The sequence below is a fragment of the Piliocolobus tephrosceles genome, chromosome 10 (assembly GCF_002776525.5).
Source record: "Piliocolobus tephrosceles isolate RC106 chromosome 10, ASM277652v3, whole genome shotgun sequence".
Classification (NCBI taxonomy): domain Eukaryota; kingdom Metazoa; phylum Chordata; class Mammalia; order Primates; family Cercopithecidae; genus Piliocolobus; species Piliocolobus tephrosceles.
The window spans coordinates 375,850-402,503 of record NC_045443.1 but is presented as its reverse complement, the minus strand read 5'-3'; the positions used below and the strand labels follow the sequence as shown (position 1 = coordinate 402,503).

Genomic DNA, 26,654 nt, shown 5'->3' with positions numbered 1-26,654 from the left:
CTCCCACGTTCTCCAGGACGACGACGTCACTCCCACGTTCTCCAGGAGGACGACGTCACTCCCACGTTCTCCAGGGATCGTGGGTCGGGAGGGTACAGATAGAAAGGCCACACTTCACCCCTCAGCACAATACTTCAGCCTGCTTCCTGCTCCACTGGAGCCCCCAAAGGCTGCAGCCAGAACGAATGCCTGCCTCCCACAGCCCAGCCGTGCCCTCTGCTCCCTTCCTGCAGGGCACAATGGGTGCCCCACTACCAGGCTAGCAGCGGTACCCTCTTAGCTCAAGAGACCTTGAGGATACAACCCCAATCCACAAAGGCAATCCCAGGTAAAACGGGGCATTCTCAGCGTCCTCAGGGCTTGTCTTCAGTGCTTCCAGCCTGGCCATTCAGTGCCTTCCCCATTCCCACACCTGGGGACATCATTCTGTCTCCCCCAGCTTCCAACTCTACCCTCGGAGATAGTGGGAACTCATGCAGATTCATGTGTAAATGGCGACTAAGGCTTCCTATATGGCTTCTCTCAAAGCTACTTGCATTCCGTAAGGGACAAGGCCCTGAGCAGGAGGAAGCTCCCAGTGCTAGCACAATCCCCCTGTTGGAGGTGTCTTCAAGGTGCTCTAAACCACACCAAGTGTCTTCCTCATCTACTGCTGTGCAGCACATCACCACAAATCCAGCCACTTAAAGCAGCACCTGTTTATTTCTCACGTCGCTCTGTGAATCCAGTCTGGGCACGGCTCATCTGGGTTATCTGCTCAGGATCTCACCAGGCTGAAACCAAGACAGCACTCAGGGCTGCAATATCATCTAAGGTGTAGGGTCCTCCTTTGAGCTCACTCTTGTTGGCACAGTTCAGCTCCTGTAATCACAGGACTTAGGCCCTCAGTCACTAGAGGTTGTCTGCTGTCCCCTGGCATGTGGCCCTCTGCATAACCTGATAGCTCAGTCCTTCAAGGCCAACAGGACAGTCTCTGTCTGGGGCTTCAGCTTCATTTATAGGGCGGACCTGACTAGCTCACACCCACCCTGGATGATGTTTCTTTTTATTAATTCAAAAGCGACCCAATGGTAACCTAATCATCAGAGTGATGTCCCATCACATTCACTCATCCTGCCCATACTCAAGGGAAGGGGATTATATAGGATGTGTACACTGGCGTGAAGGGGACTTGAGGGCCATTTTAGAATTCTGCCCACGGTGTGAACTGGACAGCTGCCCACTTGATCTTTACTAGGTATGACCTCATGCACCCATAAGAGACACAGACACTTGCCTCTGAGGCATTCTGTTCCTGCTCCTGCAGAAATAATGTAGCCTGGCTCATTCTCCCTGCTGAACTTGGACACACTTCCTGAGGCCTGGAATAGGGACTTGGCTTTGGCTCAGGCAGGAAAGTCCTTCTCCAGGGGAAACGTAGAGAGGAAGGGGACTGAGCACTAAACTGGCTCCTTTACTCTCAATTTCTGTCAGCCTTACTCAAGCACCATAAGAAACCGACAGACTTCCCATTTCTTTTTTTTGAGATGGAGTCCTGCTCTGTCACCCAGGCTAGAGTGCAGTGGCACGATCTCGGCTCACCATAACCTCCGCCTACTGGGTTCAAGCGATTCTCCTGCCTCAGCCTCCAGAGTAGCTGAGATTACAGGTGTGTGCCACTGTACCTGGCTAACTTTTGTATTTTTTTTTAGTAGAGACAGGGTTCTGCCATGCTGGCCAGGCTGGTCTTGAACTCCTGGCGCCTGGGTGATCTGCCCGCCTCAGTGATCCACCCGCCTCGGCCTCCCAAAGTGCTGGGATTACAGGTGTGAGCCGCTGCACCCGGCCAGATTTCACATTTCTTTCTCATCTGGCCTATTTGTACTTCTAGAGAAACCCCAGGCCCAAGAACATTCTTCTGCAGCACGAGATGCTATTGGTAACACAGGGAAGGTATGAAATCCATTGCTCGAGATGCTCCCAAAATGGTGATGGGGTCCAGGCCCTTGGCATGGTGTCATCCTGCTTGAAGGCAGAAGACTGGCTGACATAACCCTAGGAGACTCCGTCTACTACTGGGCGATGTTGATGCTTCACCCAAGCAGGAAAGAAAACCAGATTTTACATTCTTGAATCTGTCCCATCACATCCTCCACTAGACATCAAGCCCCACGAGGGCCGATTTTGCCCTCTATGGTCACTGCTGTCTCCTCCAACGCTTGGACAGTGCCCAGCACATAGTAGGTCTTCAACGAGTATGTATTGGACAAAGTAATTCCAAAGTTATATTTGTGACTCTCAAAAACCTTCCTAACCTGACCCACAGCAGATGCTCTCCCCCTCCTGCCTCCTTTGTGTGTTCAGCTCACCTCACAGGTGCTCCTTTTACTCCTATTTCCTTCTTTCTATCTGCAGCTTTGCACCTGGCCACAGATCTTTCCAGATCTCCCCAGGCTACAGCGTAACTCTGCTGACTCCACTGCCTCTGGGGCACTAGCCCGTTCCCTTTATTCCTATTTTCCACTGAACCTCTAGGAACACTAGCCTCTGCCTCACTCCAGGAGCAAACGCCAGATACTGAGCCAACCCTGCCCTGAGCCCTGTGCTCTGGCTTCTGCTGCCTCCTGTCTCAGTCAAGGGCGAGAGATGTTAAACTCATCCACGGCCCATCAGCAGGGAAGAGGCAGATCTGGGGCTTGTCACTCAGCCCAAGGGCCTCCTCAGCCTCCCTCCCCGCTCCTTTCTGCAGCTCTCCCCGTGCTTATTACTCAGTCTATCCTGGTTGTCCTGTCTCCCTACAACCTCTTAATCCTGTATTCTGGCCACAAAACTCCTACGTGCGCTGGTTACGAGTCACATGGGTGCCACTGCCAGTCTCCACACACATTTTAATTTTCCCCGTACACTCTGGACATCGTCCATAGCTTCTGCATTGGCCATCATCAGAGGAACCCGTGACAGGTGCTAATTAACAATGAATTAAGAGGGGAGCTGTGTCAGGCAGAGCCTTCCAGGTCACTCTAAACAGGCTCCCCAGGTTGGCACCTTCTCAGCCCTGTCTGCCTTCCCTCTGAGGACCCAGTGCATTCTCTTAACTTCACTCTACTTTGATGGGCCGGTGAGCAAGTGGTAAATAAGGGGAATGGCCGGCCCCAGATCCCTGCTGATTGGCCTTGATGAATTTAACGTCTTTGACTCTCAGTTTTCATATCTATTAAGTGGGGCTTATCTTGCTGACCCTGTATCTTCTAGTGAGGATTAAATTATTTCACATAGCACCCAGCACAGAACAGGAGCTTACTAAGTGGCAACTGCTTAATGGTGACAGTGATAATGATGGGAATGACTCTCAAGCCTCCATTCCTAGCCTTGATCCTAGACCCACATTTCCAACAGCTTGCGGATCCTCTGTCCATCTAGACTGTTTTCCCCACCTCACCCAAACCAGCTCTGGTTGACTTCCTTATTGGCCTGACAAGCACCCAGCCTGGGACACTCGCCTTGCCCTGGGGTTTTTGTTGGTCCTGTCCGCTGTGTTTGTCAGCCTGCTGTAGCTCCTGGGCCCCCCACCCCTAGACCTTTTGCGATCGCCCATGATCTTCTTTCCAGAATGTCACCACATAGGGCTCTCTGTCTTCCCACTTGGACGATGCCCGCAGCATCCTTGCTGTCTCTGTGTCCTTCTTACTCCCACCATCACCTCACACTGCAGAACCAGACCCAAGCTCTCAGCAGGCGTCAACACAGGCTGTTCTTTGTTTGAGAACCATTGCCCCGAACGGATGCAAACGCTTCTTCCTGGTTTTCCAGCCCTAACAATCTGGCAGGGCCACGAAGTCCACATTGCTCAGCAGCTCCTGCCTGCTCTCCCCCACTGCCCCCACCGGTCTTGCGCACTCATTTGCATTCTCTCCCAGCCTGCAATGCTCTCCCCAACCTCAACTCCCAGCCTCCCCTTTCGTCCAGGTAGAAGTGTCCTCTTCTTCGAGACCTATCTCAAATGTGCCTCCTCCATGCAGTCCTCTCAATGCCCGGAACAGACGGGGTCTCCCTGCCTCCGGCCTCAACTTCTCTGTGACACTCAGTCTTCGGCACTCATCTTTGTGGCATTTCTCCAACCCATCCTTCCCTCCCTTTCCCTCCCCCAGGCTCCAACAGAGCAAAAGTTATTCACAGCATCAAATATGTCTTAGTCATCCTGTCCAGCACCCAGCACCTTAACTGGCATGGAGCAAGTGCGCCCTGAATAACACTGGAATTCAGTTCTGGGCTCACCATCGTGTGTCCTAACCCATTTAACAACCAACTCCCACCGATCCCAGACTTGGGCCTGCCACACCCCCAACCTGCACTGTCCCCTGCACCTTCCTCCCCACCCTCAATGCTCAGTGCCACCCCCTGCTCAGAGCTCTCACCGCGGACTGTCCATCACAGGCAAGACAGCTGTCTCTGCATCTCTTGTGCCCAGCGCTGTGCCAGACCTGTGGTTGAGGCTGTTTGCAGACATGAACTAAACTGAATTCTCTCCTGTGACCCCAGGGAAATCAAAATCCAGGCTCTTGTCCAGGCCTGGGCTTGGAACCCAGGACTCCATCCTTCCTCCCACCCCCGGCATCCTGGCAGGACCTGGGGACTCATTAATGGCCTAGGTCAGCTCCATCCACGACAGCCAGGCCCTCCCATCTACCCCAGTCCCATCCTGAACCAGGGCCAGGTCAGAGAGCAGAGAGAGGTGGGGCAGGGGAGGCAGCCCCAGGGAAGGAGGGGTCTGAGCCCGCTGGCCAGGGAGCAGCTCTGCTCACTTCTCTCTAAACCCCAGAAATCAGGAGGACTGATGGCCTCGCCTCCTCCCAAGAGAGCAATTTCTCAGCTTCTGCTAGAAGCAGCAGCGGCAGGGGCCGCGGGGGCCTCCGTCTCTCTAATGAGCCTCTCAGTGTTAATTAGAACAGGCTCCCTTTTTTCAGGTTGCTGCGGCAGCTGAGCCTGGAGAGGCCGCTGAAAGATGGCGGCCAAGCCAGAGCGTGGGGAGGAAGAGCCGCTAGCTGGGGGGCACAGTGCTGAGGAGCGCGGGCCAGGTGTGGGGGGCTCCAAATGTGAGCGAGAGTTTGCTCCCATCCAAGACTTCCCAGTTGCGACCGTGAAAGCACAGCCTGTTGTAAGCCTCCAGAACTTGGCCAGGTGAGCCCAGGTGTGAGGCTGAGGAGCAGAGAGCCTGGGGACGCTGGTGCTTTGAGGGTGTTCAGAGAGGCCCACAGGAGCCTTGGGTCTGTGCTGGGCAGGGCTGCGGCCTCCTACAAGGCAGGGGACTCATGCCCGCTCTGTGTGCCCTCCTCCCAGCCTGCTGTCTGGAATACAGCAAGTGCTTGACACGCAGGGCATTGAGGCCTGCCTGGGAGAGGGCAGCCAGGTGGGCATGGGGGACGCGCTATGGCTCAGCCAGTAGTGAGGTCACGAGACTCTCCAGTGGAGCTGCCCCAGGAGCTGGCTCTGAACCCAGGTTGGGCTGCCTGCCCTCCTCATGCTCCACAGACCGTGTGTGCCGCTTCCACGGGGCCTGTTCCTCACTGTAATGCCAAGAGATGGTGGAAGGTACTCGGTCAAAACCACGGGCTGTGGAGTCCGTGTCTTGGCTGCATTACTGCTTAGGGCTGTGTCCTTGGGCAAGTTACTTAACATCACTCAACCTTAATCTTCCCATTCCAGAAATGGAACAGTAATGGTGCCAACCTCACGGGGACATTGTGTAGACCCGGGGAGATAACACATGGCAACTCTTAGCCTGGGCCTGACACAGAGCTACAGCTCAGGCAGTACCACTGGTGCTGGGCCTGTGTCCGCCCACCACCGGGCCTGTGTCCGCCCACCACTGGGCTGTGGGCGCCTTGATGACTTGATGACTTGGGGACTAGGCCTGTATCTTTTGCATCGTAGTGTCTTCAGGCCTAGCACAGGGCCTGGGATGGAGCGGCTGTGCAGTGCGGTTCCCCGAACTGAATGAACTGGGGAGAGGAACAACCCCTGGAGTGCCCCGTCCTCACCACTGTCCTCTGTAGGCTGGTGCCCCGGTGCCCTCTGTGCCCATGATAGAAATCTCACCTTCAGCGTGGGAAGGGGCCAGGAGGCACTCTGGTACAACCCTTGGTTCACACATGAACCTCTTTCCCAAGGTGCAAAGAGGGAAAGTGACTCAGAAACAGCCACCACATCTCCCTGAAGAGGTGCCCCCAGTGAGGCTGGACCCTGAGGCTTGGGGTTTGGGGATCTGTGGGGAGGGGCTGCTCTCCAGCAGAACATGGCTTCTGTCCAGGACCTGGCTCGGGCAGCAGGGTCCAGATTCTACTGACCACAGCTCCACAGCCCTCTGGCGTGGACAGCCCAGAGGGCTCTGCAATTCAGATGGCCAACCAGGGCTCCAGTCACTCCGCAACAGGATACAAACCCCCTCGAGGGCTTGGAGGAATTTCAAAATCACAGCTAGGCGCTTTATGTCCTGGCCGCAGCCACTTCCCTAAAGGGCTCCCAAAGGAACCTGCATGCTCACTCCTTGGCCCGCCCTACGTTGTATCCCCCAGGACTGCGGGGGTGGGGTGAGAGGGTCGAAGGCAGAGGGAGCAGAGAAGAGCTGGCAGGAGGACCGTCTTGCTGTGTGACTTGTGACAGGTGCTGGGGAAGGGGCCAGGAAGCTGGAGGGCAGGCCTCGTTCGGTCATTCACTTGCTTGTGCCTTCATTCCTATGTTCCTTCCCTGGTGAGCATTTCCTAGGTGCCCAAGACTGTGCAAGGTGCAGGGAGCAAAGGTGGGCAAGGACAGGGCAGTTCCCAGGGCACAGCTCCAGGAGCACCGGCTCTTCCTGTGGGCTATGCAGCACCCTGGAGGTGTCCCGAGCACCACCTGCTCAACTCCACACAGCCCTGAGAACAACATGGTCCATGCAGTTAACCAGAACAGCTCCCACTCCCAGACAGCACAGAGGAGGCAACAGGCAATGGGTGAAAGCACGTGCCTCGGCTGCAACCTGAAGTATGAGCAGAAGTCTCCCAGGTGCAGCAGACGGGGTCAGGGACAGGCGAGGAGTATCGCCAGGAGAGGAAACAAAACCACACAAAAGCCCAGAGGTGAGGGTGGCTTGAGATTCGGGACAGCAAATGAGAACGGTTGGAACCCCCGTGGGGCTGGGGCTGTGGCAGGGACCGTGGAGAGGCCTCTGTCCTGCACACCAGGAGGAGCCATCAGAGGCTCTCCCAGGGATCACTGCGGTCAGAGGTGCACTTTAGGAAGATGACTCAGCTGCATTGTGGAGGTGAGGTTGGAAGGAGCACAGCTCAAAGAAGGGGAAGCGCAGGAGGTCTCGCCAGGGGCGCAGGCAAGAGGAAGGACGGCCTGGCCTCCTGAGGCGGGGCAGTGGGGAAGGCAAGAGAGGGTGGGATTCCAGAACTGTTAAGAGGCAGAGTCAGTGGGGCTTGGGGCTAGAGCAGAGGTGAAGGAGGGAGAAGAGCCAAGGAAAACACTCCTGGGAATCCGGACTGGCTGACACAGGAGGCTTGGCGGGTCGGCGGGCTGGGGAGCTAAGAGTGTCCAACACTCCTCCCAGGCCATGGACCACAGGATTCAGGGTGGCTGGCGGAATCACTGGGTTGGGATACCAAGTCCTAGGTCTCAAAGAGACCTAAGGCAGTCGGTTCCCGGCCCCAGGCTGTATACCCATCTCCCTTTATGTTACTTAGTGACCATTTCCCCTTTCTCATCCTTCCAGCAGCTTCTTCGCCAGGCACTGCATTAAGCACTGAGAATATAATGAGGACCAAGTCATGCACCTGCCTTCAGGAGGGGGTCAAGCAAACAGGAAAGGCTGACACAGGGCTGAAGGGCTGTGACAGGGCACACCGGGGTACTGTGGGATCACTGAGCGGGGCACCCAGTGCAGGCCTGGGGGGCACGGAAAGCTGCCTGAGAGGAGAGGTACCTAAAGCAAGTCCTAAAGCAAGAGAAGGCTAAGTGCAGGGGTGTGGGGAGAGTGGAAACCTCAGAGAGTGAGGCCAAGGGAAGAGCCTGTGAAGTCTCAGAGATAGGAGGCAGCTGAGGCCAGAGAAGTCAAGCAACTTGCTCAAGGCCATACAGCTCATGGCAGAAGAGAGAGGAGTAGAGTTCAATCTCCTATAAATGTGTGCCATGTTTCCAAGAACCTCGCTCTAGTCTCCTCAAGCCTTACTTGTCCCCTTCCCCCAACCCCCAGCCTACTTGGTCTAAAGGGATACACAGGTCAGAGGAACCAAGCTATTCTCCCAGGCTGGACTCATTCAGCAGAGGGCCCTGTTGCACCCACTGCCACTCCTCACCTCACCTGACTCAATCTGGCCAACGTGCAGAAGTCATCTATTAGAATTATGCCCCCATAGAAAAAGCCCACAGTACCGACCAGAATCCCGCACCAACCCCGATACTGCACCTGGTCAGTCAAAACCAAACTCACTCACCTGCCCAAACCAATATACACGTTTTATCTGGTGTTATTGACTGGATACTCCTTAAGTGGAACTGTAATCTCTTTTGGGGGCAGGTACGAGCATTATTTTTTGTTTCTTGGTATCCCATTCCCTTCTTGCTTTGCACAGCATCGTTATTTTAAAAAAATGCTCACCCAGCCCAGGCGCGGTGGCTCACGCCTGTAACCCCAGCACTTTGGGAGGCCGAGGCGGGTGGAACACCTGAGGTCAGGAGTTCGAGACCAGCCTGACCAACATGGAGAGACTCCGTCTCTACTAAAAATACAAAACTAGCTGGGTGTGGTGGTGCACGCCTGTAATCCCAGCTACTCGGGAGGCTGAGGCAGGAGAATTGCTTGAACGTGGGAGGGGGAGGTTGCAGTGAGCCAAGATCGCGCCATTACACTCCAGCCTGGGCAACAAGAGCAAAACTCCGTCTCAAAAAAAAAAAAAAAACTCACCCAGTGAGCTCTTACTGTGTCCAGCACACTCTGCTGGATGCTGGGGAAGGTATCAAAATGGGTAAGAGATGGTCTCTGACCTCAAGAAGCAGAGGACCCCTCATCTGGCCAAGTGGCCCCCAGATCACACTATACGTCGCAGGTGGATGGTTACCCAGCCCCGCCTGGGCACTCCCAGAGACAGAGAACTCCCTACCTCACAGGCAGGGCATTCCATATTTTTCACAGTTTGTTAATTAAGTTAAAATCTCCCCCTCCTAGAGCCTTCACATACTGGTGCTAGTGTGTTTGGCTGGAATGATAGAAAATGCATCAAATCATGTTTCACATGCAGCCCTTCTGTATCTAAGACTTGTTTTCCTGTCTACGATCTCTCCACATAACCCCAGCCCATCCTCCTGCTCATCAGGAGCCTCAGGGTTCTTGTTTCCTCCCTTAAATGCAGCCTCCAGCACCAAGCGCGGATCTCGAGGGTCCTGACCATCAGCGGCGCGGGGCTGCGGCGGGTGCAGCACTCCCTTCTGCCGGGCAGTGTGGGCCTCTCGTGAAGTGTGAAACGGGCCCTCCCTGCTCTGGCAGCTGCTTCCCCTGCTCCTGACTGAGCTTCCAGGCACCTGAAACCCTAAGGCCAGTCTCTCAGGCTGGAGCCTGAACGTCTTCTACTAGTGCTATGGGCTTTCCGAAGCTGGGAGCAGAATTTTAGATTTTTCCACATTTCATCTGACTTTTTTTTTTTTTTTCATTAAAACCATCCTTCTGTCCTGATGAGATGTTTTTTGTTTTGCTTTGTTTTTTTGAGACAGAGTCTCACTCTGTCACCAGGCTGGAGTGCTGTGGTGCAATCTCAGCTCACTGTAACCTCCTCCTCCCAGACTCAAGCAATTCTCCTGCCTCAACCTCCTGAGTAGCTGGGATTACAGGCGCCCTCTATCACGCCTGGCTAATTTTTGTATTTTTACAAAATACATGGAGTTTCACCATGTTGGTCAGCCTGGTCTCAAACTGCTGATCCTGTGATCCACCCGCCTCGGCCTCCCAAAGTGCTGGGATTACAGGTGTGAGCCACCGCGCCTGGCCCCTGATGAGGTATTTACAAAGTCTGCGATGCTATCCCCAAGGTATCAGCTGTTCTCTTTCAGCCTTATGTCATCAGCAGCCAGGTGAATGCAACTTGTGTGCCTCAATTTGCCTTGTCTAATGGTCGACCTGGACAGCGCTTCCACTTAACTCCCTGGGATTTTTTTGGATGGACATTTTTTGGATAATTTGGTTTGAGAACAATCCCGCTTACTACATTGTTAGGAATCCACACATTCCCAGCATGTGCACATAGATATCTTGGGGGATTTGGTCAAACCCTTTACTGATGTGCTGCCTACAGCTGGCCTGAGCCAGGACATGAGCTTGGCATCAATGCCAAGAGAGGAAGGAGGTGAGTTTGGCTTGACTCAGTCTTAGTGGAGACTAAGCTTCCTTTCTGAAGGTACCTTGCCTATTGGGTTGAAGAACTGTTCTTTAGAACCTTCACATTTTGGGGCAGAAGGGACCTTGGAAATGATTCAAAGTTAATTCCAATTTTTGCAGATGAAAAAATCAATGCCCGGAGGGCTTAACTGGCACTCCCAAAGCCACTGGGTTCATCAGGAGGAAGAGCAAGGATTGGATCCCACGTCTACATCTCCAAGTTCAAAGCCCTTTCTTTAAGAGTATCATGCCATCACCTTTCTCGAAGTGCACACACACATACACACACACACACACACCCCTTCCATCAAGACTCTTGTCTGCCAAGACAAACTGAGGCATTATCTTTTTTGGGGGTTCAATGGGGGCCCCACAATTGGCCACTTTCTCTTCCTGAATGGAAGATGGAGGCCCAGGCCCCTCCATGGAATTTGTTCTCCAATAGGGGAGCTTTGGACTCCCCCAGTCTGGATGGATCTTGCGAATCCTGTCTGCTTCCAGGAGACCTTTGTCTTTGTGCCTCGTTTGTGCCTGTGGGTGCCTAGCCTCGACTCCCTTGGTGGGCATGGCAACTGGACTACGGCCTCTAAGCAGCAGGTGGAGGTGGGGACTTGCCCAGAGAACAACGGGCTCCTTGCCTAGTGGTCTGTGGGGCAGTGGAGGCTTGCTGAGCGCTGTACAAGGAGCAGAGCCCCTGGATATGCTGCCCAAGGGCCTGGCATCGCGAGGGTATGAGCCCTGCCATGGTAGAAGGCAGAGGCCTGTGGCTGGTCCAGGGAAGGGCAAACTAGGTCGTTCAATGCAGGAGAACTGTGGCAAAAGAGGTGTGCCTGTAGCAGAGGGGGCCCAGCAGGGATATCCCTGGTACCCTCGACAGCCCCCAAAGACAGGGCCCCTTCACCACCCTCCCCGCCCCCCTAGGAGGCCCTGGGTACCTGTTTATTCTTTAGGTCAAGGGAGAGTTCGTAATCGGAGGCGGCAGGGGTGTGGGAGCACAGCGCGGTCGCCAGGGCAGGCTGCTGCCGGCCGGGGGAGGCCATGTGCTGGGGGCCAGCCCTTGGGGAGGCAGCCCCTGCCCCCGGCCGCTCCTCCTCCTCCTGCAGCTCCTGGGCTTGAGCCTTCGGGGCATGGGCACTGGGTCTGCCGGCTGCCACCGCCGCCGCTGCCACCACGGAGTCCTCCATGCCCCCACCGGCCTGGGCGCAGGAGCCATCACTGTGAACAAAAGGCAACGGTGCTCGGTTGGGGGAGAGGGGGACAGGGTGCATGTGGATGTGGGGGTTGGGGAGAGAAGCCAGGCACTCGGCCTGGCCTTTCCTGTGGCGAGGACTGGAGGGGATGTCTTTCACAATCTTCTCTAGGGAGGGGCTACCAAGGCAGGGACGAGCCCTGGGCAAGGAGAAGAACCCGAACGTGGGGAGGCATCTCAGACAGAGGGACGGGGCAGCTATGGCCAGGGCTCAGGAACCTCTGCTTAGAAGCAGTACAGCAGAGCAGTGCATCTGGGCTCTGCCTCTTATTAGCTGTGTGACCCTGAGCAGGTCACTCAGCCTCTTTGCACCTGTTTCTCCATCTATAAAATGGGCACAGTAACAGTACCTACCTCATAGGGATACTGGAAGGCTGAAGTTACTTACAACTCTTGAAGTTGTGCCTGGCGCATGGTGACTGCTACACGTGTTACCTATTGTAATTATCGGATCGGTGGCCTGGCTCCTTGGGCACAGGCTCAGGTGGCTGTGGAAGCTGATCCACACTAACCCAGCTCATCTTCAGACTGATCAAACCAGTCTGGAGGAGGGAAGGTGCCCGGCCTGGCTTGGGCATAAGCCTTTCCAGGAGGGTGGGCTCCAGGTGTGGGACTGGGGCTTCCTGCCCTGCTGGGTTTAGAAAACACCTGCTCCTGCCTGACCCCTCCTCTGTTCCTCTGGAGCCACAGCAGGCTGAGCCACGGCTGCAGCCCTCCCGCCTACTCTAAGACACCTTGCTGCCTGGAGCAGACATGGTCCAGCCTGCTTTGTACAGCTGGTTCTCTCAGGCTGCTTCCTTCCCCACTAGCCTCCAAGTTCTGCCCCTCCCTTGAGGCCCAGTGCTAAGCCACCGCCTCTCTGAGGCCTTCCTGGATGACTGCAGCTTTCATTGCTCTGTCCCCTGGAACACTAGGAGCTGTCCTTAGAGAGTCACTGTCTATTTCCCAGAGGAGAAGAGTCATCGTGGTTAACAACATGGGCTCAAATCCAAGCTCTACCACTGTGTGGCTCTGGGCAACTGGCTTTTCCTCTGAGTCCTGGTACCCTTGTCTGTATCACGGAGGTCTGTTCCTACCTTAGGGGGTTACAGTGAGGAGGAAAGGAGGCAGCAGAGGTCAGGTGCTTAGCACAGAGTATGTGCTCAGTAAATAAACTCTTTTTCTTGTTGTTGTTTTTGAGATGGAGTTTCGCTCTTGTTGCCCAAGCTGGAGTGCGATGGTGAGATCTTGGCTCACTGCAACCTCCTCCTCCTGGATTCAAGAGATTCTCCTGCCTCTGCCTCCCGAGTAGCTGGGATTACAGGCATGCACCACCATGCCCAGCTAATGTTTTTGTATTTTTAGCAGAGACAAGGTTTCACTATGTTGGCCAGGTTGGTCTCGAACTCCTGACCTCAGGTGATCCACCCACCTCGGCCTCCCAAAGTGCTAGGATTACAGGCGTGAGCCACTGTGCCTGGCCCGGTAAATAAACTCTTATTTCCCCACCTATCCCTTCCTAGAAGCCAGGGCCTATGTGTTATTTGATTATGTCCCCCAGCCCCTTCATGCTGGGCAAATGCTGAGTGCTTAGTCAACACCTGCTGTGGATGGTGAGTTGAGAAGAAGCCAGGGGCCGCGGGGATGGCCTCTACAGTGGACAGTGACAGGAAGTCAGGACTGGAAGGGGCCTCAAGGTCATCTAATGCAGCCTCCCACCCTCCCCGTTTTTACCAATGAGGAACAGGGGCCCAGGGTGGTGGGTGGCCCTGGTGCAGGAGAGCTGCAGCCTACGGACTTATGTCTTCCAAGACTTTGCCACCATGAAAGATGGGCCCAATCACACCAGAGGAGGGACCTCTTCCTGTGGCTTCCACTGGACCTTAGGGTGCAGAGAGGTGTTCCTCTTGGTGCTTCCTCCCAGCCAAGGCTGGGGTGGAGAATCTCCCTTCTCTCAATCTCCATCTGTCCTCCCAGCACTCCCCTGCACCTCTGACAGATAAAGGAGTGCTCGCTGGCTGGCCCTGGCCATGGGAAATCTTCATTGCTGCTGCCTGTTTCTATGTCCACCATTTCTTCTGTGGCCACCAATCAAGCTGCATGGCTCAGTGTAGTTCCAGACAGCTTTTTCAAAAGTATTATTTATTTATTTTTGAGACAGGGTCTTGCTCTGTCACCCAGGCTGGACTGCAGTGGCTCAATCACAGCCTCAACCTCCTGGGCTCGGGCGATCTTCCCACCTCAGCCTACTGAGGACCTGGGACTACAGACACCACCATACCGGGCTAATTTTTAAAATTTTTTTGTAGCGACAGGGTCCTGCTATGTTACCCAGTCTAGTCTTGAACTCTTGGGCTCAAATGATTGTCCCGTCTCAGCTTCCCAAAGTGCTGGGATTGCAGGCATGAGCCAGCATGCCCAACCTCTAGACATCTTTGATATGTTTTTCACTAGTGTTACTGGGAAGTTCTTTCTAAGCTCTAACTTCAATCCCTCTTGCTATATCACCTGCCATCTCTTCCCCAGAGCACGTGGAAAGAGCCCCTTCCCACCACAGCACAGCCTTGTCTGGGGCCGGCAGGGCAGTGTACAGGTTTACTCATCTTTCCTCCAGATTGTCCTTGGCACTGATGCCCAGGATCTCTCTACCCTAAAGGGTTTTCAAGACTCTTTAGGGAACTGGTGGCTACTCAAGGGTCTAGACACCTTTAATACCAGCCCTTTGGTATTTCTTTGATTGCTGGAATGTGCTTGGCAAGAGGTGCTGGGGTGCCGACGTCCCCTGATGGCAGCACTCGGCCAATGACAATGGGGTTGCTGCATAAATATTCCAGCTTCCCTGTCCCTTGCACAGGACAACTCTAAGGCACACCCTATACCATCTGCCTAAGTCCCCAGTGGGATCGAGCCCCAGTGGCCCAAAGCAGTAACTTGATCATTAATGAACCCTGCCATGGCTTCATTCTCTGCTGCGTTTCATTCCCCCACTCCTCTACAGCCCCTTCCTGGGGTCACCTTGTCCCAAATACACTACTTGTGTTAAAACAAATTAAAAAAAATAGCCTGTTGTGGGCCTTTGTTCACGGGCCACCCCTCTCACACACACACACACACACACTCTCACATACACTCATGTACACACACACTCACGCACACACAATGCCTCCAACTAGCTCTGTGGCTTTGGACAATTTATGTCCTCCGGCTGGGCCAGTTTCCTCATCTGTCCCACGGAGGGAGCTGGCTCTTCTCTAGGGGCCCTCCCTGCTTGGACGCTCTAGGAGCTTGAATCCCAGTGCAGACGCCGGCCCACCAAGGCCCTCTGGCCCCAAGGTTCCAGGCTCTCTGGCTGGTGCACCCAGCTCCACCTTGTCCATCTCTGTGCTTGGGGACCTGAGAGACTGGGCCCTCTCAGGTACATGATGAAAAAGTGTTGGAAAGGGAACCCCTATCCTTGCCTTCCTTCCACAGACTTACCTATAAGACCATGTGGTGGAAGGTGGCCACAAAACCCCTGGACTGTCCTCAGTGCAGCAATGTTGAAGATTACACAGTGGAGGGCAAAGAACATACGTGGCTTTGGTGTCAGGGAGACCTGGGTTAGAATCCTGGCTCTGCTATTACTGTGTGTCTTGGGCAAGTTATTCAACCTCTTTGTGGCTCTAGCTCCTCATCTGTAAAACGGACATCCTAATAACAACTTTTCAAGGTTGCTGTCAGGAAAAAAATAAAGCACACGCAGCACCTAGGACAGCACCTGGAACACAGCAGTCCTTAACACAGGATGACGGCGATGGTGGCTGTTTTCTGAGCCAGAATCACATGGCGTGGAGTCCCAAAGGAACCCCCAGAAAAATAACATGAAGAATTCTGTAGGGGGGTGGCGTTCTCAACATTTAGCCCCCTTGTCAACCTTCACGGAACTGAAAATGTAGGGTTTTTCCACTACTCCCCATGGCCTTCCCCAGCCTTCCAGATGGACAGGCTTTCTGGAGGCTTCCTCCCATCCCGTTCCAGCCACTGGAGCAGCAAACAGCGAAAGGGCCATGACTTTGGGTGTCACCAACACCACATGGGACCCATGGTGTGGGGATTTCTGGGTGACCATTTGTCAGTCTGGATCTGAGCTTTGGAGCTTTTCCAGGGCACAGCAGAGGCCTGAGTCCTTATACCCTCTCTTTGGTGGCTGAGCATCAAGAGCAGGTCCTCAGCCTCTGTTTTCCTCTTTGCACTCTCCATCTATGGAAAGGCTGGGGAAGAGGTTGGAATCTTCACCTTGGGCTATTTAACTTGAAGGCCATCTACTTCAATCCAGTCTCTTATGGAACTGGAAGCCCATTGCTCTAGCTCCCAGAACATCTCTCCTCTCCTTCCAAGACACAGGCTGTGTCTCTCTGACTTCCACAGTCTGCAGCTGCCCTCGCTAGTGGGCAGATTTCGGGCAGCCTGGCCCTTCGACAGGAATTATGTGGATGGGATTCTCCCTGGGACCTGAACATCTTCTTCTAAGGCCTTTCCCAGAGCCCTGGAGGGGGATCCTGGGGCTCTCCGCTCTCTTAGGCTCCTCATCCTGCTGCAGAAACATTCCTGGAGTGGCAGTGCACTAGCCGGGAGAAAGTGTGAGGTCACTGCTGGTCTATGAGTGATGCTGGTCACAGGATCACTCCCTGGGTCGGGGCACCCATTTGAGAAGCCAAAAGTAGAATGTGGGTGGTACCAAGAGGGATCCTGAGAAAGCTTTGATGTGTTCACATGACATTAGGCAGATACACACAGCGCATCAAGAGTCATTCCATGCATGAGAGCAGGATCTGCGTATGGGAAGTGAACATCTTTGAGAAATTAGGGCAACAGGGCCATCGCTCATTCTCAGAGGAATATCACCTGTGCCCAACAGCAGAACGACCTGTGTGCTGGAACAGAACTACATCACACTCGAGGGCCACTCAGGTGGGAAGCTGGCTCACGCTTAGGGGGATGCTAGACACCTGCTGCGTAGGCCTGGTCCTGGCACACAGATGACGCCCTGGGGTTCCAGTGGCCACCCCAGCCTGTCTATCCTCAGAGCTGATTTCTGAAACTACAGATGCTTTAATGCCAACCCTCTGCCCAAACCCATCAGTGACTCCACAATCCTGGTGGGAGAAAGTCCATTCACAATCTTACTCCAATCTCCCTTTCTACCCTCAGCCCCGCCGAGTCCGCTCCGTCCACACTGACACTTTCGCCAGATCTGCCAAACCCTCTCAGACCACCAGCCTGCTTTATGATTTCCTTCTGCTGGAAATGCCTTCCAGCCACTCCTTTCTCTGCCTCGTCACCTCTTTCAGGAATTGCTCACTTCCCCAGGAGGAGTCAGTCCCACCCTCCTCTATGCTATAACAATTCTTGGCACTTGCCACTATTTCAGCAATGACCACTTTGTGCTTTAATTATTCACTGATGTGTCTCTCTCCTCCACCAGACCGTGCCATGTACACCTTTTTATCACAGGTACTTATCAGAGGCGGTTGGCTCATAAGATGTGTGTAATAAATGTTAAATGGGTGGATGGATGGATGGATGGATGGATGGATGGATGGATGGATGGATGGATAGATATTATTTATTCTCCACTACTTTTCCAAGGGCAGAAATGCTGCGCTGGGCTTGGTGATGCACCACCCAGATCCTCCTTCGAGGGAGGACTTCTTGCTCAGCTGCTGGGAGCACTGTTGGAGAATGCCTTTAGCTGTTAGCCCCATCGGCCCCATCAAAGACTGGCTCAGCTACCGAGAGCTACCTGGCCCAAAGTCACATCCTTCCAAGGGCTGTCCACATCCAGGCACCAATTGCAGTGGGGCTATAAAGGCTCCCTATTCTTACCCAACATGGGCTGAGGTTGATGGGCCATGTAGGATTGGCCGAGGCTGCTGTGGGGCTTTTGCGGTAGACTTTGCCCCATGCTGTGTCCCTCCCCTCCCTTCCATGGGTATTGATCCCCGGTGCATCGCCTGGTAAAAAATCAACATTCTGAACTCGAGTCTGCTTCCTCAAGAACTGAATCCCCCTTGGAGCCTCAGCCTTTCTCTCTCCTTCTTTCTCTTGGTGGCCAGGATTACCCTGGTCTCTCTGTCCTCAGACCTATGGAACTTTTCTGGGTTCCAGATACCTTTGCTAAGGGCTCAGGGCTCTCTTCCTAGAAAAATGCACATGATTTCACACATGCCAAATTTTACCTGCATGTCAGAGCCTTTACAGACTCTATAGGCCCCAGGCTAAGTGCATTATTGTGGAGAGAAAATCATGGAGTGTTTTCCATATGCTGAGAAGTGTGCCAAAGGACACAGGCAGCTCTCTGGTCATACAGATAAAATATTTCAGGGCTTTTCAGAGCCTGGTCATCTTCATCCTTGGCACTGATGGAATCCTTATGCAAACGGAGGAGAGCCTGAGCAGAGTAAAGCCCCAGGCTCTGCAATTGCTAGCTAGATCTTGAGTACCACACCCAACTTTTCTGGACCACGGTTTTCTCATCAGCAAAATGGGGATGCCAATACCTCCTTTCCAGGATAGTGATGAAGATGGAATGAACCCGCATCCACCACCGTGGGAAATACAACTTTCCACCCAGGAATGGTGAGAGGGGAGAGCACCTGCAGTGCCCCCAGCATTTGTGCTCACACAGCTCCTGCCAGGGAGCTGACTCTCCGTAGTAAGTTTCCTCTCTGGGCTCCCAGGCAGGCCCTGGCAGCCACACTGCCCACTGCCAGGAGCTAAGGGGACAGGAGCAACTGAAGGGCTATGTGAGAGCCAGGAGAGGAGAGGGGAGGAGGAAGGTGCTGACCGAGGCCCAGCACTCTCCTACCAGAGGGGCTGGACTGAGGAGCTACCCGCAGGCTCGGCCCTGAGGGCGTCTGCTGTCCACGGTGGGGTGGTTTGCCAGAGCAGGAGCTTGAGGGCTGTTCGCCCATCTCGGCAATGGCTAGCACAGTAGTTACCAGAGACTTTGCGAGGAGCATTCTGAAGGCTGACGGACTCCTTGGGCACAAAGACCCCTCCAGAGGCCTGGCCAACTGCATGAGATTATCCCAGACTCTGCCAGCCGTTCTTAAAGCTCTTCTGGGACAAAGATACGAAACATTTTCTAGACAAAAGCTAACAACATGCCTCACGTCCCCTCAAGATTTTTAGCCTTTTCTAAAACACTTCTTTTTCCTCCTTTCTTTGAATCAATACAGTGATTTCAGATGGGCGGAATAAAGCGAAGTGTCTTTTGGCGTCCCAGATGGTGTGAGGGAGGGGTGGAGGTGAACAGAAGGCCAGTGTTAGTGACGAGACAAGAAATCAATTCACTTCATGCTGATTCAAAGCACCAGCTGGAAGGTCCTGCCCAAGGTGGTGGAGAGGGCACTGGGCCAGGAGTCAGGCGGGAACCCACCCCGGCCTGCAGTGTGCACGGTATAACCGTGGGCAAATCATTTCCCTCTCTGGGCTCTGTATCCTCATTGTAAGAGGGCAGCTTGGATAAGACGCTTTGGCATCAGGCGGGAAGGAGAGGCCCAGCTCCCTCCCTCCCCACTTGCCATTTGCTTGGGTCCTGGCCACACCCGCTCCATCCATCCCTGCTCCTGCTAACCTGAAGCCATCAGACGAACTACAGCTCCCAGTGACACGGCATAAGCCTCCTCTGCCAAGGCCCCTTGACTGCCATCACCCGGGCCAGAAGCCCTGCAGGACGGCAGATGTGGCTGTCCCGGCTCTCTTCCGCTTCCAGAGGCTGCCCTGATCTCATTAGCTGTGACAGACGCTTCTCCTGCCCTGCTCCCAAGGACCCTAGGAGAAGTTCTTTCTCTCCTTGTTGCCTCCAGGCTTTGGTCTCACAACTGTTTCAAAAGGTGTGGGTGGGGGCTGGCTTGTCTCTAGAGTGTTCCTGTCAAAGGAATCGCAGCCACTTCTCTGGACTCAGCCCTCCCCTCACCTAGGCCAGAATACTCAGGCTACTCCCTCAAGGTGGGCCACAAGGTGGCTCCTGCAGACTGTCCCCACAGGCGGCGAATGTGGAGCCCTCCCCTGCTCAGTCCATCCCACGGGAAGGCCTCTTCTGGAAGCTTCCTTAGGCGTCCTCAGGACACCGCCTCCCTCATAGCCTCCCAGGCTGGGCCATCTTACTGCCCCCGGAATCCTACTATCTTTGAGCATTTTACATTCTCGTAAATAGGCATGGTTCTGGGGTCAGTGTCAAACTCTAAGGACATCCTCCCTGCCCACTTCCCAGCACATGACACAGTTTCACACAGGCACGTCTCTGGCCCAGGCAGACACGCTCGCCGTACACCTTGGTTTTCTCACCTTTCACGTCTGCTCCTGTGATTGCCCCAGGAGAAGACAGCTCCCATCTCTCAACACTCTCACCCGGCCTCAGGATGAGGCTGCAGAACCACAGCCTCTTCATCCTGCCCTGGCCACAACGCAAAGTCATCTCCCAGTGGCTTCAGTACAGCCTAGTGAACTCCAGAGTTTACTTATTTTTTCTTTTATGATGAAGTATTTTATATATGCAAATATAGGTAACACAGAGGTGAAGCGTTCAGAAAAATATCCACTTGTACCCAGCTCAAGAAAGAGCACATTCGAAGCCTTTGATGCCCTGTGTATTCCTCTCCCCTCCTCAGAAGAATCCCTGTCCTGAATTTGTACTGGCCCTTCCCTGGCTCTTTTCTATGGGCAAACTTCCCCCCCGTCTTTACATAACCAATGCTGCTGCCTCACATGAGTGCCAGAATTGCACAGCACGCCTCGTGGGAGCCTCAGGAGCAGTCAGGGTCTTGCAGATCCCAAAGGGTCAGGGAACTGCCTCCAAGGTTTGCAATCCCTGAAGTAGAGAGAGCTCGTGCTGGGGAGAGGTCCCCCAGGAGGCTTTGAGCGGCGGTGTATAAAAGCTCTGTTTCCCAGAGCTGGTCTGGGCCAGGGGGCGATCCTTGCAGCTGAGGAGATGGAAAAGCCACTGAGTCCCCTCTCAGAGCGGGACAAACCCTTTGCAGTGGCTGGGTCACCAGCGGGGGTGGCATGGAATACAAACAGTGCAGCTCCCGGCCTGCCAGGGAGATGGATGGTGCCTTCAAAGCGAGGAAGGAGCCAGGGATGCCTGCGCTGATGAGAACCGCCCATCAGGGAAGGTGCCATAGACTGGCAGCTCTTCCAACCAGCAGCTCTTGGTCCAGAGTCAGACCCAGCAGAGCCCAGTCAAAGGCACCCTGAAAGGCCAGCTGGTCAGTCTCTTGCCTCCTCAAGTTCCTCCTGAGGTCAGTGGGCCCTGGAGAGGTGCCTAAACGAACTCCAGCCAGTTTCTTAGGGAAATGAGAGGAGAGAATAAGAAGGTATCAGACCATAACTGTTTAGATATTATAGAATATCAAACTAAAGTTAGACCAGAACGTAAAGAAATTCCCCTGAATTTCTGTACTACTTGATGGAATGAGGCTGTTTGTGGATGGGCCATCCCGAGTGATAGATGGCAAAAGACGCAATGTCTAGGCTGTCATTGATGGAAACAAACAAACCTTACGAGAAAAAGGTAGATTACCCAATAACTGGTCAGCGCAAACCTGTGAATTATATGCTCTTAACCAAGCCCTGAAGCTCGAATAAGGCCAAGAAGGCACTGTATAGGCTAATTCCAGATATGCCTATGGAGTAGCACACACCTTTGGAAAGATCTGGGCAAAGTGGGGCCTAATAAATAGCAGGTGGAAATAATTGGTATATGGGAAATTGGTCAAACAAGTCTTAAAAAGCCTCCTGCTTCCAGCAGAGGTAGCCATAGTTCATGTAAACAGCCATCAGAAAGCAAACACCGTAGACGCGGATAAAGCTGCTAAGCAAGCCTCCCTGGAGGAAGAAGTTAAAAACTCTTTGGCCTAATCCCAGATATCCCTAAGGTGCTATTAAAACCCCAATTTTCAGCCGGGCGCGGTGGCTCAAGCCTGTCATCCCAGCACTTTGGGAGGCCGAGACGGGTGGATCACGAGGTCAGGAGATCGAGACCATGCTGGTCTACACGGTGAAACCCCATCTCTACTAAAAATACAAAAAACTAGCCGGGTGAGGTGGCGGGCGCCTGTGGTCCCAGCTACTCGGGAGGCTGAGGCAGGAGAATGGCGTAAACCCGGGAGGCGGAGCTTGTAGTGAGCTGAGATCCGGCCACTGCACTCCAGCCTGGGCAACAGAGCGAGACTCCGTCTCAAAAAAAAAAAAAAACCAATTTTCTAAAGAGGAGGAGGAAGAGCTGCGCAAGATAGGGCCAAACTGAGAATGGGAGGTGGGTGCTCCCTGACAGGACCGAAATGATAAGCAAACTCATAAGGACAGAACTGATATCCACACCCTGTAAGGGAAGTCACTGGGGTCTCCAGGCCATGTGTGATGCAATACTCAAGAATTATGGGTATATTGGGATTTATACCCTTGTTAAACAAGTGTGTGGGTGTTATGTGACCTGCCAGAGAATAAACAAAAAGGTGGTTAGAAAACAGACTACCGGAGGGAGACTGCCTGGGTTAAGGCCATTTCAAAGCATTCAAGTAGATTTTATAGAAATGTCCAAAACAGGGAGAGTAAAGTATCTGCTGGTAATGGTAGACACCTCTCCAGAGTGGAGGCCTTCCCCTCCCAGCTGCCACTGCCGGAGATGTGGTCAAAATAATCTTAGAACAAATCATACCCAGATTTGGCCTGGTAGAAAATATTGATTCAAGCCGGGTGCAGTGGCTCAAGCCTGTAATCCCAGCACTTTGGGAGGCTGAGATGGGCGGATCACGAGGTCAGGAGATCGAGACCATCCTGGCTAACACGGTGAAACCGCGTCTCTACTAAAAATACAAAAAACTAGCCGGGCGAGGTGGCGGCGCCTGTAGTCCCAGCTACTCGGGAGGCTGAGGCAGGAGAATGGCGGGAACCCGGGAGGCGGAGCTTGCAGTGAGCTGAGATCCGGCCACTGCACTCCAGCCTGGGCGACAGAGCAAGACTCCGCCTCAAAAAAAAAAAAAAAAAAGAAAATATTGATTCAGACAATGGGAGCCACTTTAACTTGAGGATGCTAAGGGGAATCATGGAAAGTCTCCCTGCTGGAGACAGCAACACACTCCAGTCTTTCTTCATAGGCAGCGGTCCTTCTTATTTTGCTTTTTTAATCACAACAAAAGAAATCTCTAAAAACCTCCTTTCTTAAGCCATTCCATGGTTGCTCGAAGGCAGTAAAAAGTCTTTTTTTTTTTTTTTTTTTGAGACGGAGTCTCGCTCTGTCGCCCAGGCTGGAGTGCAGTGGCCGGATCTCAGCTCACTGCAAGCTCCGCCTCCCGGGTTTACGCCATTCTCCTGCCTCAGCCTCCCGAGCAGCTGGGACTACAGGCGCCCGCCACGTCACCCGGCTAGTTTTTTTGTATTTTTTAGTAGAGACGGGGTTTCACCGTGTTAGCCAGGATGGTCTCGATCTCCTGACCTCGTGATCCGCCCGTCTCGGCCTCCCAAAGTGCTGGGATTACAGGCTTGAGCCACCGCGCCCGGCCAGTAAAAAGTCTTAAGAATGCCATATCTGAACAAATCACTCTTGCTATAGATTATTTCCTCATTTTTGGTTTGATGAAACAAATTAAAAACCCTTTTTGTCATACATCAGGTACATCAGGTACAAAATCATTTTTACGGTCATGTAATTGGGCAAAAGATAAGTGAAGAGGTAAAGACCTTTCAGAAGAGAAAATAAAACAAAAGCACAGGAAATAGTGGGATTAGAAAAATCTCTACTCCTACAGAGGTTACTCTCCCTGGAAGTGAGAAAAGGAGATCCAAAAAGATTCCAACAAGAAGCTTCCAGGAAATGAAATAAGAACACATTTCCCAGGAAACTGGATAAAACTGCATTACTGAATACCCTGGGCTAGAGAAAGCTTAGATGTTCCTCGTGGCATCTTTCACTTGTTCTGGAAGTATTATCTTTAGTTAGGTGTATTTCCTTAACTAATAAAGGCTAGCATTGTTGTTGTTGCTGTTTCTGTCCCTAAAAATATTCTCTGGGCCACTCCTCTCTTCAGTCTGGTTGCTCTGGTGCATTTACCTGATGGCACCTGGAGTCCACACTCAGCCTCAAGGGGCAGGGCAAAGGGGCAGGGAAGAGAGGCCAGGCCTTTTGAGGCCCTGAACAATAACCAATGCGCTCTCAGTCACCCACTGGCTGTGGCTGGGGACGTGGGAAGCAGCTGTTCACCTCCCTGCCTCACCTTCACTTCCCGTAGTTGACAACACCTGCCTTCTGCTAGCCTCCTGCCCTGGTGGTTATAGGCTGCAACTGACAAGCACCTGGTTCAAAACCTAGCTCTGCTCTTCACCAGCTACATGGCCCCTGGTCAAGGCATTTGTTGTCTCTGATCCTCAGTTTCCTTGGCTGTAAAATGGCAATAATATTTCACCAGCTTCTATTGGGGTTAAACAAGATAATTCTTGCATAGCACATGGCAAGCACTCAGGACATGGTGGCTAGTATTTGCTTCCTCTCCCTCATGGGTGGGAGACACAACACAGACACAGAGGTACCAGGACCTCTCCTCCAATCATCTCTAAACATGCTGCTGACAACAAGTGGTCTGCCTTAATGAGCAGCTCTTTGAGGGCAGCCCAGCACAGCATCACCGACAGGTTTCCCAAGCACCTTCTGGTGACAGCCTAGGTCACATGAAGGGGCCAGTCTCAGAGGATGGCTCAAGGCCTCAAGGCCTGGGAGGGAAAATTACACAAGGAAATTGGCCTGGGCAAATAGTTGACTCCAAACAGGAGTTTCACATCCTAGCTGAGGAGAGTCCTCTGAACAGAAAGTCAAAAGTCAATGACAAGACAAAACCTTCCTAATACTCTCTGGGATATTTTAATACCGCCCCCCTTCCACAAAGTCTCAAAGTACTTTGATCTCTATTTTGGTTTTTATGCCTCCTGAATCTGGCGAGGAAGACACAAATCGGACAAAAATGCACAGGGTGGTAAAGTGACAGGTCACACAGTTCCTTAGGGCAGATTCCTGTAGCTCCAGGTCGGAATTCGGCCCTCTTCCTGGGCATGGAGCCCAGGCCGGCTGGATTCTGCTCTAACTACACAGCTCCTCAGCCACCCATGAGCACACCTGCTCTCAAAGCCCAAACCACAGCAGCAAGCCCCCTCTCCCCAGGATGCTCCTCTGTGCAGGTGCACTCCATCCCGCCCCAGAGCCCAGTCTTCAAACCCCAGGACTCCCGCCCCCCACCTTGCCCTGCCAGCAGGCAAGATGCTCCCGCCACTGCAGGGGACTTGTGGGGATTTTCACCCCATCCCAACTTCTCCAAAGTCCTCTCCCAACCAACCAGTGAACCCTGAAGGAGACAAAGAAAACTTCCCTTAACCTCCCCTGCCGCCACTGCCTTCCTGGGGCGGGAGGCAGAGACCCGGGGCTTGGGGCCAGGCAGGCAGGGTGGGCCTGCCCCACAGGGCCTCTGGGGAAAGCCGAGGGTTTTTCTGCCCTTTCCTAGGGAAAGAGGACGCAGCTGTACCGCCCGACCGACCCACGCTGCCACCCTAAGCCACCAGTGGGTGGTGCCGGTTTCTCAGCAGCCTGGACGCCACTCCTGGAGCAGGCACGTGAGGCTGGGGCGCCCCAGCCCAGCTGTTTGAACACTAAACTGTATCGATTGAGAATTTAATTGCTCCGTAATCGCTGGGTAAACACTGGCTGGTCCATTGATCATGCTTGAGGCCCCATCACAGCCGATGGAAAGAGGCAGGAGAGGCGGAGATGCTCCAGCTATGCTAATGCAGGGCTCTCCCCGCAGCGTTCTCTGAAGAGCGCCCCTTCTTCCAGGGTACCCCACGTGGAGGCCTCGGCAGAGCCCCTGCCGTGCTGCTGCCTAGCGGCGACGCGAGCCACTTGGGCCACCAGGGAGGGTGGCCCGGGAGGGACTGGTTAGGGTAGGAGGCCTTGTAAAGGGGCGCAGTACGCCTCGCCCAAGGGGGAAATGCAGACTACAAAATCTTTTTTATTTTTATTTTTGATTGGCGTGGGGAGGATGTAAAACCCAACGCAGAAAAAAAAAAACATTGGGAGGCTGCACACTAAAATACTAACATCAGTTACAGTTAATTCTACATGATGAAGTCCCATTTATATTTTCTTCTTTGTATTTTGTATTTTCCACATTTCCAACAACTAGCGTGTATGACTTATAATCAGAGAAAATACATGTTATTTAAGATCCGGTGAAATGGCTGGGAGGATTTCTCTTGAGCGCTTAAAAAAAAATTCTAGCAGCAACTCTGTGAAAAGAGGTTGTGTGTCGGATTTGGACCTGGGTTCACTGTCTAGTTCCAGAAATAATCAGCAGTGGTCTCTCGGTCAAGATACCTAACTTCCCTCCATCCTGGATTCCTTATCTGTAAATGGGAATAACACCTATCTCACAGAATTACGTGAGATAAAAATATCAAGAGTGCCCAGCACGATGTCCCTGGCACATTCAATAAATGATACGTTCAATATGTCTTCCATCTTGGAGTAAGGATGGGGTGGTTGAAAAGGAAGAAGCAAGGACCAGCAGTGAGTCAGTTCAGTCAGCAGAGGGTCAGAGTGCCCCTTACACCCCTACCCAGATCCCTTCTTACTCTGGAGGCCTAGGGGTTGTTCTGTTTCCTGCCTACCACCTCCCCGTCCTGAGCCCCGCCTCCGCTCCTGAGCCCCGCCTCCCCCTCCCGAACTCCACCTCCCCCTCCTGAGCCCCGCCTCCCCGCCTGAACTCCACCTCTCCCTCCTGAGCCCCGCCTCCCCTCCTGAGCCCCGCCTCCCCTCCTGAGCCCCGCCTCTGCTGCCTGAGCCCCGCCTCCCCATCCTGAGTCCTGCCTCCCCTCCTGAGCCCCGCCTCCCCTCCTGAACTCCACCTCTCCCTCCTGAGCCCCGCCTCCCTTCCTGAGCCCCGCCTCCCCTCCTGAGCCCCGCCGTCCCTCCTGAACTCCACCTCTCCTTCCTGAGCCCCGCCTCCCCTCCTG

General features: G+C 53.6%; 1 protein-coding gene across 1 annotated transcript in view; it reads right to left on the bottom strand.

The window, feature by feature from the left end:
• IQSEC3 (IQ motif and Sec7 domain ArfGEF 3) overlaps positions 1-26,654 on the bottom strand; it is a 95,832-nt gene that overhangs the window by 25,676 nt on the left and 43,502 nt on the right. Inside the window, exon 3 of the mRNA XM_031936249.1 lies at positions 11,323-11,602. Within this exon, the coding sequence (XP_031792109.1) occupies positions 11,323-11,602 (280 nt within the window). The remainder of the gene's footprint in view (positions 1-11,322; positions 11,603-26,654) is intronic.